Genomic DNA, 14,695 nt, shown 5'->3' with positions numbered 1-14,695 from the left:
GGGTTTGGAGCTATATTTTGGGCCACTAAATCAAGCCTAAAACCTAATTACTTAAGTCCAAAAAGAGTTTCTCTACGCGAATTTACTGCAACACCATTTTTGTCCACTTTTACTACTCTGATTAGGTCAAGGCTTAGAACATTAGAAAGCTCTTTCCGAGCCAGTCGTTTTGACATATAATAGGCCCAATTCCGAGGTCTGAGTCTAAATATACGGCCTGCAGAAGTTCTATTAACTTTTCTACTTTATACTCGCGTTGACTTTGACTTTTCAGCTTTTTTTTTTGCTAAAGATAATTGATTAATAAAGAATAAGGATTACAAAAGTGACAGTTACATATTAAGAACTGCTTATAGGAGGCTACATCATATATGTATCTTTCCTAAAAACATCAATGCTCTAGTGGACAAAACGGAAATAAGTGGTGTAGTGATTCTCTAGATTCTTCATGAAGAGTGGTCTACTATCCCACCATTTCCTTTCACCTTGAACCAAGTTAGCCCCATGCTTAGAACAGCTATCGGCACCAAGGTTGGTCTCTCTCCAAGTGACTGTGACATTGATCCATTCTCACCGCTTCCTTCATAGTTTGCCACCTTTCCCGGACTCTCCAATGTAATTTATTCTCCTGAAAAGCTTGGACTACCGATTTCGAATCGCTCTCCACCCATATATACTTCCATCCCATTTCCAACGCCTTGTGTACAGCTTCCACAATAGCCATTGTTTCCGCCATGTAATTAGTATTGACCCCCAGACCTCCTGCCACTGCACCTAAGAATTCACCCTTATAGTTTCTCATAACTATTCCCCAACCTGATCTCCCAGGATTCCCTCTCGAGCACCCATCAGTATTTACCTTTATTATTCCAGGTGGAGGAAGAGTCCAGAAGCATTCAATGATTTTCGGTGCTCTTCTCAGCTTGTGATGAAGATTGAAGACTCTAAGAATCTTTAAGTCATGAACCGAGTTCTCCATATGCCCCGCAGAGATCGTGGTGAGCTCGAATGATTGCTTCGTCTAGCTAAAAACAAATATCGCGATAAGCTTGAGTCTTTATTGTCGATAGCACTCTGTTAGGTTCTTCCAAAGACTCACCATCATAGTGATAGAACAAGCTTTCCACATGTCAAGAATGAGGGAGCTGTAATGCTTACCTTGTCACGCACATCTTGAAATGATTTCGGGTTCTTGTAAGTGCTTGAAAATGTCTCGAGCATAGTTCCATCTGCTTTTGGCCGATTACATTGAAAGAGTATATGCTCGAGTTTCTTTCGAGTGAGACAGATCAAAGATCTAGAGGGCCTCGTTTTCCGCCTTTGGAGATCGATCATTCTTGTTGTGCCATCGCGCCCGCCAGCCTTCCAAGCAATTCCTTGAGTTTTCGGTAGAACCTTTGAGTTCCATATGAATTTACACCATGTTGGTTTTTGGTGATTTCTTTCGGATGTCTTCATGCGCTTCCAAACCTGTGAATTTCCCATTAAAATTGCCTAACCATACCCTTATATCCTCTCTTGCACTATTAGGGCTGCTGCGTAGAGCCCAGTTCTATGCCCATTTGCTGCAAGCCGGTTGAGACATGTTTACCTAAAAATTCCAAGTATCTCCCGAATACACTCACCGAAGCTTTGATGAAATTTGACAATCTCTTTGCTCTCTTCCTGAAAGAAATCACAGAGCGGTTTATTCAACAACCAATTCTCTCTCCAAAGATTGATAGAGTTTCCATTGCCCACCGTCCAGCCATGAAGATGCTTCATCTCACTAAGTGCCCATTTGATACCTTTCCAAACAGTGGAGGTTTTGTAGTTTGACCATCCCCCTGTTCGATTGGTATATTTACCTTTCATGTATGACGCCCAATCACTATCCTCTGTTAGAAGACTCCACGCTTGTTTCATAAGCATTGAGAGATTGATATCGTGTAATCTCCTTAACCCCAGTCCCCCTTCCTTTGTAGGCTTGCAAGCTTTCTCCCATGATACCGTGATAGATTTCCGTTCTGCCGGGTTTCCGCTCCAAATGAAATTTTGGATAATAGCTTCACATTCTTTTATCACTGATCTCGGCCACTTGCAGATAGCCATATTATGCACTGGGATGCTGTTTAGAATGTGTCGTGCAAGAACTACCCGTCCTTGGAAAGATAGTAATTTCCTGGCCCATCCCGAAGCTTTGCTTCTGATCTTATCCACCAAAGGAGCAAGTGCTACTTTCGTTACTCTCCTCCCCATGACTAGAGGTACCCCAAGGTACTGATAAGACGTTAAAATGACTAGTTTACCTACGAAATGAACGATGAACTCAAAACGTAAGTAAACTAAAACTATTTACGTGTCTATATTTATCAAAGTTTTTACTCTCAATTCTATCGAAATAGAGTGGAGTAACAAATTCGTTCCACTCCTAGTTCTCTAGCATGGAATGTTTTCTAGTCTAATTAATCGGTCTTAAGTCTAATGAGAGCTTTACGAAGGGTGTTATACTACGATACAATATGAAATTGATTATGTTGAATTTAAACTACTTAATGCTATGGAAATATGATTGTTTTGAATCTAGATAACGGATTAGAGGGGAATGAATCCACCTCGAATCCAACTTAATAACCTAGCATAGATTCTTGTATCTCGATTCTCCGTTTCTTACAAAGAAGAATTTCGAAGTTCTAATCCCTAGTGTTCATGGCATTTCTACCAAATACTAACTAGCATGTGAGGTCGTCCACCCATTCTCTTGGCGAATCACGACCTTCTAGAGTGGAATAGATTCTACAATGCTTCTATACTATACCACTAAGTTTTCATCAAAGCTTCATCAACCCCTCTAATGGAGGTTTTAGTCTTGAGTCATCAACCCATCATTTCCCATTGAATTATAGCTACACATCATATTAAAATTCTAACTTAACTAATTTAACTAACAATGTTTCAATCTACTTAAACTACGAAATGATAATCAACAAGAATTAAAATTAGATCTATAAATTGAACTGGCAAAAATCGAAATTGATAAAAATAACTATTTTATTTATCTAATCAATCAAGAACAATGATTCAAGACTTAATCTAAAACAAAAATTGAAATTGGAACTTAAACTTAATTACTCTACTGAAAACTAGATCTAGAATTATATATATTTTTTAGGTCTAACTAGCTACCATTAACAAAGAGTGAAGCTTTGGTTTTTATACTTTTAGATCCAAAAATCATGCATGGGCTTGGAGCCATGTTTTGGGCCAGAGAATCAGGCCCAAAACCCAATTCTTTTAGTCCAAAAAGGCCTCTTCAGCTGCAGTTGGCTTCAACAGACTTTTCATCCACTTCTGCTCCTCTGATTGGATCAAGGCTTAGACCATTGAAAAGCTCTTTCCAAGCCGGTCGTTTTGACATAAAGTAGGACCCATTCTGAGGTCTGAGTCCAAAGATACGTCCTTCGGAAGTTCTGCTGACTTGTGTGCTGTTTCTGCCCGCGTCGACTTTTCAGCTTTTGACCGGGCTTTAGAAAGGCTTTGTCTTCTTGAATCTTGGCCTTTAATCACGAAACTCCTTAGTAACCGACCTTTGCTCCTTTAATCTCGCTAAAGTGGCACATTTCTGCACATAATGGGCTTTGAAAACGAAATGTATAAAACACGAATCGGTGTTAACTCTTAATTATTACTCACATAATTGGTCTAAAAGTATGATTCTGGGGTTAAAACTACAGTTTTGGGCTCTTATCAGGTGCTTTTCAGGCAAGGTACCTTCCTTGATTTTCGTGAGTCTCCTCAGATACTCGGCCCGTCCCGGGTTGTCATCAATGAGAAAAATCTTGCATTTGTCCTTGTTAATGATTTGTCCCGACGAAGTCTTGATATATGTTAAGAATCTTGACAATGCATGCGATGCATCTCATGTTAGCATTCTTGAACAAGAAAATATCATCTCGCAAACATTAGGTGTGATGGATCGCGATTTACCATTAACCACCATTTGCCGAATCTTCTTCTCGTGGACAAGCTTGTCGATGTTTTCGCTTAGGTCCTCTGCTAATGCAAAAGCATTGGGGAGAGAGGATCCCCTGTTTTCAGCCTCTCAACGAAAAATGACCTTTTGGTCCACCATTGATCATTATAGACATTGAGTTGCTAGAGAAGGCTCCTTGTACCCATTGATTCCAAATGTCACAGAATCCCACATGCCGCAGGACTGCCCACAAAAATTCCCAATCCATTGTATCAAAAGCTTGAGAAATGTCGAGCTTGATTGCTAAACTTCCTCCATGGCGAGGTGTTTGCAGCTCATTGATTAACTCGGAGGCTAACCCGATGGCTTGCTGAGAATTTTTGTTTGGTATGAAACCATATTGCTCCTTTGCTAATGATCCTTTCAGCAATTGGGCTCAATCTTATGGCGAGAATCTTGGTGATGATCTTGAACACAAAATTGGAGAGACAAATAGGCTTGAATTTGCTAATCTGATTGGCGTTCTTTTCCTTAGGGATCAACACAATGAAGTTCGTGTTAACACCCATAGGCAGCCGAGATTTGATGAAGAAATATCTTATAGCTTTGACCAAATCATCTTCCACAATGTCCCAACATTGTTGAAAGAAAAAGCCCGTAAAACCATCAGGGCCTGGGGAGCTGTCCGCTTTAAGATGAAAAACCGCTGCCCTCACTTCTTGTGCTGATAGGATGGAAGATATCTTTGCATTATCTTCATCTGAAATTGCCTGAGGCATATTTTGAATTAGCCTCCAGTCAATCTCATGCTCCGATTTTTTGAATTTCTCCTTATAGTGTTTAACCACGAACTCTCCAATCTCCTCCTGAGTGCTGATTGTGTGCCCCTCATTGTTTTTCAGTTCCAAGATAAGAGATTTGCTTCTATTGCCATTCGCCATTGCGTGGAAGAACTTGGTGCTTCGATCATTATCATTATCCCAGTTGGCTCCTGTTTTCTGCCTCCAGAACATCTGTTCTTGTTCTAGCAATTGTTCAACCTTGTTATCTTGATTCATCATTTGCATAGTGAATTCCTCATCCGTGTTCCCTTGATCAAAATGTTTTTGCATCAGCTCTAAACTTTTGGATTCTTCTTCCACTTGAAATTTGATGTTACCGAAAATCTCCCTGTTCCAAACTTTCAAAGCACTTTTCAGCCGCTTTAGTTTTTGTGTCAGGATATATATGGAGTGGCCTGCCAAAGGAACATCCCAATTAGCTTTAACCGTATCTCTGAAAGATGGGTGGGAACACCACACGTTGAAGAATTTGAAGGGAACATTTTTTGGTCGAGGGATATCCACACTTCGCCCCACTATAGGAGAATGGTCTGAGCATAGCCTGTTGCATACCTTATAATTCCATCCGGGTATTTGGAGCTCCATAGAATATTAAAGAACATCCTGTCCAGTTTACCCAGAATCTTAAGTCGCCCAACTTGCTTGTTCCACCAGGAGAAGTGAAACCCATTACAAGGAGCTTCCATCAAGTGATTGGAACCAACAAAGTCTCTGAAATCAGACATTGCTACTGTAGATGGTCGATGGCCTCCCTGTTTGTCTGAATAACTCAAATAAGCATTAAAATCCCCAATAATTAACCATGGAAGGTTCATGAGGCTTAACTGATGAAGATCCATCCATAGTTGCCTCCGATTCACATAACTGCAATGAGCATGGATAATGGACAAAAGCACTCCATCTACCTCCACTGTTATCTGTTGATTGGAGCAACATAACATGTTCGGAGTAGCCACTGTTGTCTTCCAGATGAGCCAAATGTTAGGCACTCTATTCGGACTATTATTGAAGAAAAAGCAAGAACTCATTCCCAGAGATTGGAGATAGACCTTTGAGAAATCATCAGGACTGATCATGGGCTCCCTACTATGTCAGGATCCCATTTATTGATGAGCTTTGAAAGCCTATTTTGCGACTTGTCGTTCACAATTCCTTTGATGTTCCAAAATATGCACCTCATTGTGATCGAGGTTGTTTTATTATGAAGGAAGGTGTAAACCACCTTTAATTATCCCTTTTGCCCAGTCCGAGATCGAGATCTGGACCTGGTAGCTGGGGGATATGTTTGTTGCTTCTGCCACTGTGGTCTGTTCCGACTCCTGCAGATTAGATCGGATTCTTGTGTGTCATTCACCATCAAGCCCATCAAGCCCACAGTAGGATCATGTTCCTCTTCTACATCATCCTCCGCCATGTCTCCCCATCTGGAAGTAGGTGTTTCTGGGTCAGGAGGTTCTTTTTCATCCACTCCATAGTGCTGTTTGCGGACGATCATTTGTAAGACTTTCTCCGCTTCAGTCTCGACCAAATTTTTCGCAGCGTACACTTCATGGATTCTGGACAGTGATGCGTCACTGCTGCCTGCTGAGTTGGAAATATGCTCGTGCTTTCGGCCCCCCAGTTCAAAGACCTTTGTCCGGTCACCTTGTTTTCCCCGACCGGGTTCGCATTTTCTTTGCTGCCATGAGGAGTATGTGTACTCGCTCTTGGTCCGCTTTCGAGATGCATCTCTATCTTTGCTTGTTCCCCATTTACGTCATCGCCTTTGTTGTAGCTAGCTCCTCGCTCCTCTATGGGTTATAGTTCCTCAATCTCTAGGTTTTCAAACCTATTATGAGTTTGTGTTTCCACCGTGATGCTCATAAGATTTTGGTCTCCAAGCCGCTCTCACCTTGTTTACTAGGTTCAAATTTTGTGCTGTTTTCGACGACCGTTTCCTTCTCGACTTTCCTCCATGGCTTCGGCATCGTGGGTAAGGTCAATCACAACATCTTTGCCTTTATTTTTTTTCCCTCGAGAATTTTGCATATCCCCTTTTAGTTTCCTACATTCGGTAACCGGATGCCCAATGATTTTTGCGGTGAGTACACATCTTTGGTAACTTCCCCGATCTCCACCTGCCAAAACTTCACCGACTTTGTTTGCACATAAATCTGGTCGGGGATGGGTTCCGAAAGGTCCACATCTACCAGTATTTTCAAGATAATATCCGTACTCGGCTCAACGGCGTCTTCTCATCGATTTGCATCGGATACCCAACCCCTCTTGCAATGGACATAAGTACTTCTGGTTCCCAGAATTCTTGTCCAAGTCCTGGAAACCTAAACCATACTAGGGCGTGGGACTGCCTTTGACTATCCAGACAAAAGTTCGGTGTCCACTGACTTATTCTCATTGGACTTTTATCAAAGTCCCAGGCTCCTTTTGCCCACACCCTATTCAGATCCTCAGCATTTGAAAATCTCAGAAATAGATATCCTTTACAAATGGGAGTAATAATCCACTCACCTAAGGGCTGCTAGATTTTCCTTGCTAGTTCCCGCACTTTTTCGATTGGGACTTTCTGTAAATCGATTCTACCCACTAAACAGAACTTACAATATAGCAACCCCTTTTCATACGCCTTTTCTAGAATGGTGATTGCTGGGTACTCTCCCATTTTCTCAGGGTTTGGTAGCTCTTGTAGTTCTACTTGTTGTTGTGTGGCTTTCTTTCTTTGCCTCAAAGATAAGAGAATTTTGAGTTTGTTTCCGTTCCAAATTCGACTTTGTCGATTTGGTTCTTTACCGCCGATGCGATGCGAGAGCTTCTCGTCTCCTTCGTCATGCTTCTTTCCTCTTGAAAGGCACTTTCGAACTCATATATATCCATTTTAGTCCTGTTTCTTTTCGGAACTCGTTACAGTTCACAGTAGAGGATTTTACCCTAGAAGAAACTGACCATAGATAATGCTGAGACTAGCCTTTTTAGAACTTTCACTGTAAGCAGTGAAGGATTTGACCCAAAAAGGCAATGAGAGAATGATTTTTTGGAACTAACACTGTCGTTCAGTGTAGGATTTTACCCAAAATAGCTAATAAGAGATGGTTGAGTAGATAGAGAAGAGGCTCTTATCTTTTGTTTTTGCTAAAAGCAGCAAAAAAGAGAGGTGTACAGGATCATAAGCGCAGCTTATGTAATATCACACCCAGTCGCACCTAATATGGTCCCCATTGAAATAATCCTCCTTCACCTTCAGTGTAGAAATCATCACTTTTCAGCTTTGACTAGGCTTTAAAAAGGCTTTTTCTCCTTGAAACTTGGGCTTTAATCATAGAATTTCTTAGCAACCAACCTTTTCTCCTTTCTCTTGCAAAAGTGACATATTTCTTCACATATTTGACTCCAAGACCTGAAATACATAAAAGTACGTAAATAATACTAACTCTTATTTATTATATACATAATTGGTCTAAATATAATATTATTAAGGGGTTAAAACTACAGTTTTGGGCTTTTATCAAACCACCCCCAAACATCATTTTGTTTGTCCTCAAGCAAATATGAGAAATTAAAATAAGTGACCAAAAATGGAGTTCTAACTAATCTCGTTTCGCTGAGTGCGATTGCATTGACCATATGCAATAAGGCCTTAAATCATTAGGAATTCTCTAGTGGACGAGTTATAGCCTTGTGAGAGTTTTCCAGAGAAGGTACTCACAAACTTCATCTATACTATAACGACTAAGAAATAAAATTATTGTTTCCTACTTTATTCTCAGATATCTATGTATCTCACTAGCAATGAATACAGAATAATCAATTTGAAATCTAAGCTAATACGTGCATAATAATCAATCATTTACGGATAAACATATATATAATGAACTATACTATGAAATGCAATAACAGGTCTGTTTCTGAAACTTTGGAATAATGTCTTTAAGTAGGTCCTCACATATATGTTAAGACAAAAACACTCTGATTTTTCTACTCAAGTTTCGCTCACTCTAGTGCGCAGTGGGTACACTTTACCTTACAAACTCAATGACACACAAGGAAGCCGAAGTCGATCAAACACATCTGCCACTTACTATCACACTAACCTATTCCTAATTGAGCTAGAGGTCTTTATTAGGTGTTGTGGGGATTAGGTGATGTTTAAGAATGAAGGAAATGGATATTCAAAAATGACAAGTATGAGATAATAGAGTCTTCATGTTATGTAACTAGAGAAAACCTTGTTCTTACTTTGCTTCTACACTTTGTTTCCATCCATAACCATTTTCTTTCTTTTTATTTTGGCTTTTGACTCTTCTGATTTTGTTTTTTTGGAGTTCTAACTTTTTATTTTATTTATTTTCTTTTCTTTGGATGGAAACTTTCTTTTCTTTTCTTATTTGAAGCAACTAACAAATTCTTGGTTTTCCACAGGTCTTTCTCTTTTCTTTTCATTTCATCTCTATTCTTAGACTTATTCCAAAAGTGGGTAGGCTGATTTTTATTTTGTTTTGTTTTTGTAAAAGGGTAAAGGAATTATGGTTTATGAAAGGGCTAAAGAAAGGCTCAGAGGGGCGACTAGCGGAAAATAATTTCATATAAGTTTGAATTTCTAGCTATATCGATCCAAAAAGGGTCTAAATTCTCGCTTATGATATGGTATAGTGATCAAGCAAGTGGACGTGTGATTTCTCTATTCGGAATTTACTTCTCCTTTGTGTCATTTCTCAAATATTTAACTCATATAAGGCTTTAAGGCTATATTCTCACAGGATTTGTAGAATAAGAATACAAGCCTAGATTTCAGAAACTAACTGCCAATACAAACATAGATGCTCATGCAATATATTTATGGAAAGATGCAATGACTATTACCTACATATTAACCTAAGTTTTTAAAAACTATTCTAATTTAAGAGCTAACGTGAAATTTCTAGACTACTATCATCACAACAAAAGAAACAATACCAATATTCCTAAGTGCATAGTATAAATACATGTTATTTATATATTTTTTAATATTTTATAAAGAAAAGTGCGTAATTTACATCCTAAAAGTGCCTAATTTTTGCAAACTATCCCACCCCCAAACAATCGAACGCTTTGTCGTCCTTAAAGTGTAAAGAGATAAGGAAAGAATGTACCATAGAAATGTGGTAAAAATTGGCAGTACCTGTAATAGAAATATTATAAAGATAATATGATAACATGAAGCACAATTAAACTGTTACGTACTAACTAACACAAATTCGACTGGAGTAAACATGATAGACAAAGGGTGGCAAAAAGACTTGAAATGAAATACCAAAATACTCCACCCCCAAACAAAATTTGAAAACCCTTTTTAAGTTTGAAAATTTTTGTGGCCTATACTCCATTAAGGTGGTATTTTACAAAAAATTATATGGGTCTTTTAAAATTAGATTCCCCTAGACTTAATGTGGGGTCGTTTTAAGTCAGATTCCCCTAGATTTAATGTGGGGTCGTTTTAAGTCAGATTCCCCTAGACTGTGCACACCCCCAAACAAGCAAGAAATTGGGGTGGCACAAAATGGATGATGCGTGGTCAACTATAAACTAATAGTCAAAAGAGTTGGGGGTCTAGCCATAAAAACATGATACCCCCAAATAGAATAAAGTTGTATAATTGGAAGCAATCATGTAGAAGAATAAAAGAAAACTTATGCAACCCATCAAAGAACATATGCAAACCATCATGTTGTAGTTGTGTTAAAGAGTTAGAATGACCCAAAAGATGAATTAGTGATACTTTAGGTGAGAAAGGAATGAAGTATGGATCCTGATGTCTTTCATTAGTCTCAGATGAGGAAAAATAGGACAAACTAAGTTTCTCACTATACTCGGTCAAAACTTGGCTCTTAACTACAGGAATGGTGTACTCATGGGATTGTGTTCTAGGCAAACACTCTTCACCGTGAGGGTTGAAAAAATTATAGAGGGACTCTGAGGCAATTGGCTCAAGTGCAAATTCGAGGTTCCTCTGAAATGGTGGGTGAATAGATGGCTTAGTTGTGGTAGATGGTTGGATTTTAGGAGGTGGTAACTCAGGTGGATGGTGGTCAGTTGGTGGTTCATCAGTTGGTGGATCCTCACACACTCTTAAAAAATCATAGAAATCTTCATCTAGCTTAGCTGAATCCATAAAGTTGTGGTTCGTGGCTTTATCTTTAAGAAATTTATCTATTTCTTCCATTGATATTTCCTTAACTGCCAAACTAAATTAAGATTCATATTGCGATAAAGAAGTTACTTCCTTTAATTCCTACACATGACCTTGTTCATGTCTTAGATTAGAATTGTTGATTTCTAATTCCTCTATCTCATCCTCTAAAACAATATAAGTTTCCTCAATGACATCATGGTCATCCGATATAAGTCCTAAAGAGTTGTCTTCAAGAATTTCCTCATCCAGGTAGTGTGTGGAGTTAATATAATGGTTAATGGGAGAGTCATGGGAAGGTAATGGTTCATGAAATTCAGGCTAGGTCTTAACTAGGTTGAATGGTTTGGTTATGGGAATAGGTTGTTCTTGTATGTCGACCTCTAGCAAGGTTGAAAGTTCTTTGTTAGGTGAGGGGATCATGGAAATCATTTGGGCTAGATTCTAAAGCATAGTTTGGGTTTTGGCATTTTGTTCTCTAAATGATTTTTCATTGTTGGCCATTTGTTCCCTAAATGTTTGTTGTGAGTCAGTCATTTGTTGGGAAATTTGGTCTAGGAAGGGAGGCGAACTAGATGGGTGAGTGATTTCTAGCATGGTGGAAGGGTCTGGCGTAGGTGAGGTTAGTATCAAACTTGTCCGTTCTAGGTCCTGAAGTATTATTTTGTTTTTGACCATTATTTTGTCAAATGTCGTTAGCGGAGGGGAAACTTGGTGGTGTGGGTCTGGTTGGTATGGTGTTTGATAGTCATAATTATTGGCATTTGAGTGACTCTGGTTGATATCATACTGTGATGGGTTAGGTTGAGGCTGAATAAATATGGGACATGAATGGGCGGTGTGGTATGGATCTGAACAAATTGTGCACGGAAAAGTGTTTGGTTCGTTGTACACATTCATTACGGAACTAGAAGTAGACGACACTGGTCGACTCCCTGTATAGTTTGGATTTCTAGAAAACTCTTGATTATATGGGTTACTATAAAAATTTGAAAATTGAGGCTCATAATTATTATTATATCCTATCCTATAGTATGCTCAAACTCTTGATACGATGGGCAATGAGAAACCAAATGGTAAGGGCTACCACAACATGAACATGGTAAAGAGTTTGCATAATAACCACATGATTGTTGGTCTACATATTAATATGCCATATTGGTTTTAAAAAAAATATTCTAAGATAATTAATATGCAAACAAAACTCTAACTATAAATTTCTAGATATGCATGTGCGTTGACGTTTACAATATATAACGCTAGATGGTTTTTTCTTACGAGACTTTAATCTCATGCAAGGCTAAGTCCAATATGAAAGAAATAAGAACAATAGTCAAACAGCAACATGATATACTAGAATTAAAACTCCTCTGACAGAAGAGACGAAGAGTGAAAGAAGGAGTATCCGAATGCCTCCTTGCTATGAGTATGAATAACGTCTTGTATACGCAATCTCAGTGTATTTAAGAAGATGGAAACACTGAATATATATAAAAAATATGAACAAAATGAGAGCTGGTGACTCACCTAGGAAAATTGGGCTTCTTTCAGAAGGGGCGCAGGCGCGCTTGGAAAAGGTGTAGAAGGGAGCGGGCGTGCTCTTGCCTGACATGATGTCCAGTACTTTGAGGGCGGGCGCGCTCAAATGATAGGGTTAATAGGGCGCGGGTGCGTGCTCCAAAAAATTGAAAATTTTATAGTAGTTTGCTAAGATGTCCAGTAAATCGCTTATAAATTTTAGATCAATCGGAGTTATGAAAGTCCTTTTACTGCCCTGCAAAGTTTGTGAAACAGTTTTCGGACACAACACAAATAACCGAATGGTTAACCAATCAAAACAGAGCCAAAAAATCGCCAAAATTTTACTGGAGACTTCTGACAGATCATGCAGATTCCTATAAAAATTTAGAGCAATTGGAGTTCTACAAACCCTCCTTATCAGCTGTTGTTCCAGAAATTAAGCGTTACAAAATTGTAGAAATACACTGAAAACAATCAACCAGTTAGATGGTCAAAACAAATAAAAAACTCTTCAAACTTTTACTATAAACTCCTGACTTATGATAGAAACTCTTGTCAAAATCTTAGAATTTTTGGACTTTTATAAGTAACCTATACCCGTCAGTTCTTTCCCAAAACATACGGTGTGAAAGCTGAAATACAGTAGTGTAAAGATAGTAATAGTTCACTAGGTAAACCAACTAGGAAAAATCTGAACATATTCCAGTAAATCAACAACACCTTATATATTATTCCTAAAAATTTTCAGAATTTTTAGAAATTTAAAAATACCTTTACCGCAGTATTTTTCACTGTGATCCGACAATCTTAAGGGAGCGCGGGCGCACTTTATGCAAGGTAAAAGGGAGGGCGGGGGCGCTCTTAGGTTAGAACAGTAAATTTCAAGTGTGAACAATAAACAAAATATGAGAAACAAGAAAGAAAATTTAAAAGGGTGGGTGGGTAGAGAATGGGGGATTGCCCCTTAGATTCAAGCAATTGAATTCTTGTCCTGAAAGAGTTTAAGATGGCAGCGGCGCCATTTGATAAACCATAAAAACTTAACTAGATTTCTCTAACTTTATTCTTACGATATCAATTATTTATTTCCTACTCTCACATGTATATTCATTCAATATATAGAGTATGGAATTGTTCCGATCCACTCCTAAACTACCAAGACATAAATAGAATCAAATTAATCAAACACAAGGAAACAATGGTGAGAGTAATATTTATAGAGGTGAATTTATACTATGAAACTAATTATATGAATTTAACTTATAATAATTTAACTAATCAATTGAATATGACTTGAATAAAATATAGAAAAGAATAGAGAAGGAATTAGGGGGATTTGATTTCACTTAGATAAATTCCTAATATGCTAGTGTAGATTATTGCAATCCTAACCAATAAAGATTAAGTATTGATCCCTAATTATTCATGAGATCAATATCTACTAACTAATAATTAGCATGTGAGAAAGTTCAACCCATTCTCATGACGAATCAACCTACTAGAGTGAAACTTTTAAAAAACAATAATCCTAACTAACACATCAAGCTTCATCAAACCCCTCTAATGGAGGTTTAGCTATAAATCATGTGACTATCATGGACATAATAATAGAAAGAAGAAGACATAATGAAGAATTACTTTATTAAAGAATAACTTGAATTGAATTAATGATGTCTAGGCTAATTAACAATAACTAGGGTTTAAAACTAAAAAAGGAAACTAAATTATTATCTAATGGAGAGAGAGAGAGAGAGAGAGAGAGAGAGAGAGAGAGAGAGAGAGAGAGAGAGAGAGAGAGAGAGAGAGAGAGAGAGAGAGAGAGAGAGAGAGAGAGAGAGAGAGAGAGAGAGAACCCTAATCTACTATATATCTATTTACTAAAGGCAGAGACTTTTAAAGAAGGATTTTAGTGTCTATGATAAAGCACCGACTTATTTCGAATATATCTTTAACATGGCCTCAAAACATAGTTAAAAACAATTATACAAAAAATAACATCACAAAATATATAATAGAAAATGAAAAAAAATAAAATAACGGCAAAACAATAATGACAAATATTTTAAAATATATATAATACTGATTGAAACTAACGTAAAAAAACAATTAATGGGGAACCAAAAATTGGATGCAAATGCATCGAACTAACCTTAAATAATATTTAACGGGAAATCGGAAACTGGATGCAAATACAAACATTAAACTAATCTTAAAAAGTAA

General features: G+C 37.9%; 1 protein-coding gene across 1 annotated transcript; it reads right to left on the bottom strand.

Annotated features, from left to right (window-relative positions):
- Positions 1–4,117: 4,117 nt before the first annotated feature.
- LOC147480904 (uncharacterized) lies at positions 4,118–6,289 on the bottom strand. The gene is made up of 4 exons (XM_086578778.1): positions 6,060–6,289; positions 5,347–5,658; positions 4,312–5,227; positions 4,118–4,195 (listed from the first exon to the last, which is right to left on the bottom strand). Exons 1-4 carry the CDS (start codon positions 6,287–6,289, stop codon positions 4,118–4,120), a joined length of 1,536 nt encoding a protein of 511 aa, XP_086434904.1.
- Between the last annotated feature and the right edge of the window lie 8,406 nt (positions 6,290–14,695).

This window comes from Coptis chinensis, chromosome 8, assembly GCF_015680905.1.
Source record: "Coptis chinensis isolate HL-2020 chromosome 8, ASM1568090v1, whole genome shotgun sequence".
In the NCBI taxonomy this organism is placed as follows: Eukaryota; Viridiplantae; Streptophyta; class Magnoliopsida; order Ranunculales; family Ranunculaceae; genus Coptis; species Coptis chinensis.
Note: the sequence above shows the minus strand (reverse complement) of the source record. Positions and strands in the feature narration are given on the sequence as shown.

What these genes read in the sequence shown, in the direction of transcription:
- LOC147480904 (XM_086578778.1), bottom strand. Translation starts at nt 6,289, where the DNA reads ATGATCGTCCGCAAACAGCACTATGGAGTGGATGAAAAAGAACCTCCT. An exon ending in ACATATCCCCCAGCTACCAG is followed by an intron (nt 5,659 to 6,059) that starts GTCCAGATCTCG and finishes TGCTCATTGCAG; the next exon opens with TTATGTGAATCGGAGGCAAC. An exon ending in TACCCGGATGGAATTATAAG is followed by an intron (nt 5,228 to 5,346) that starts GTATGCAACAGG and finishes CCCATCTTTCAG; the next exon opens with AGATACGGTTAAAGCTAATT.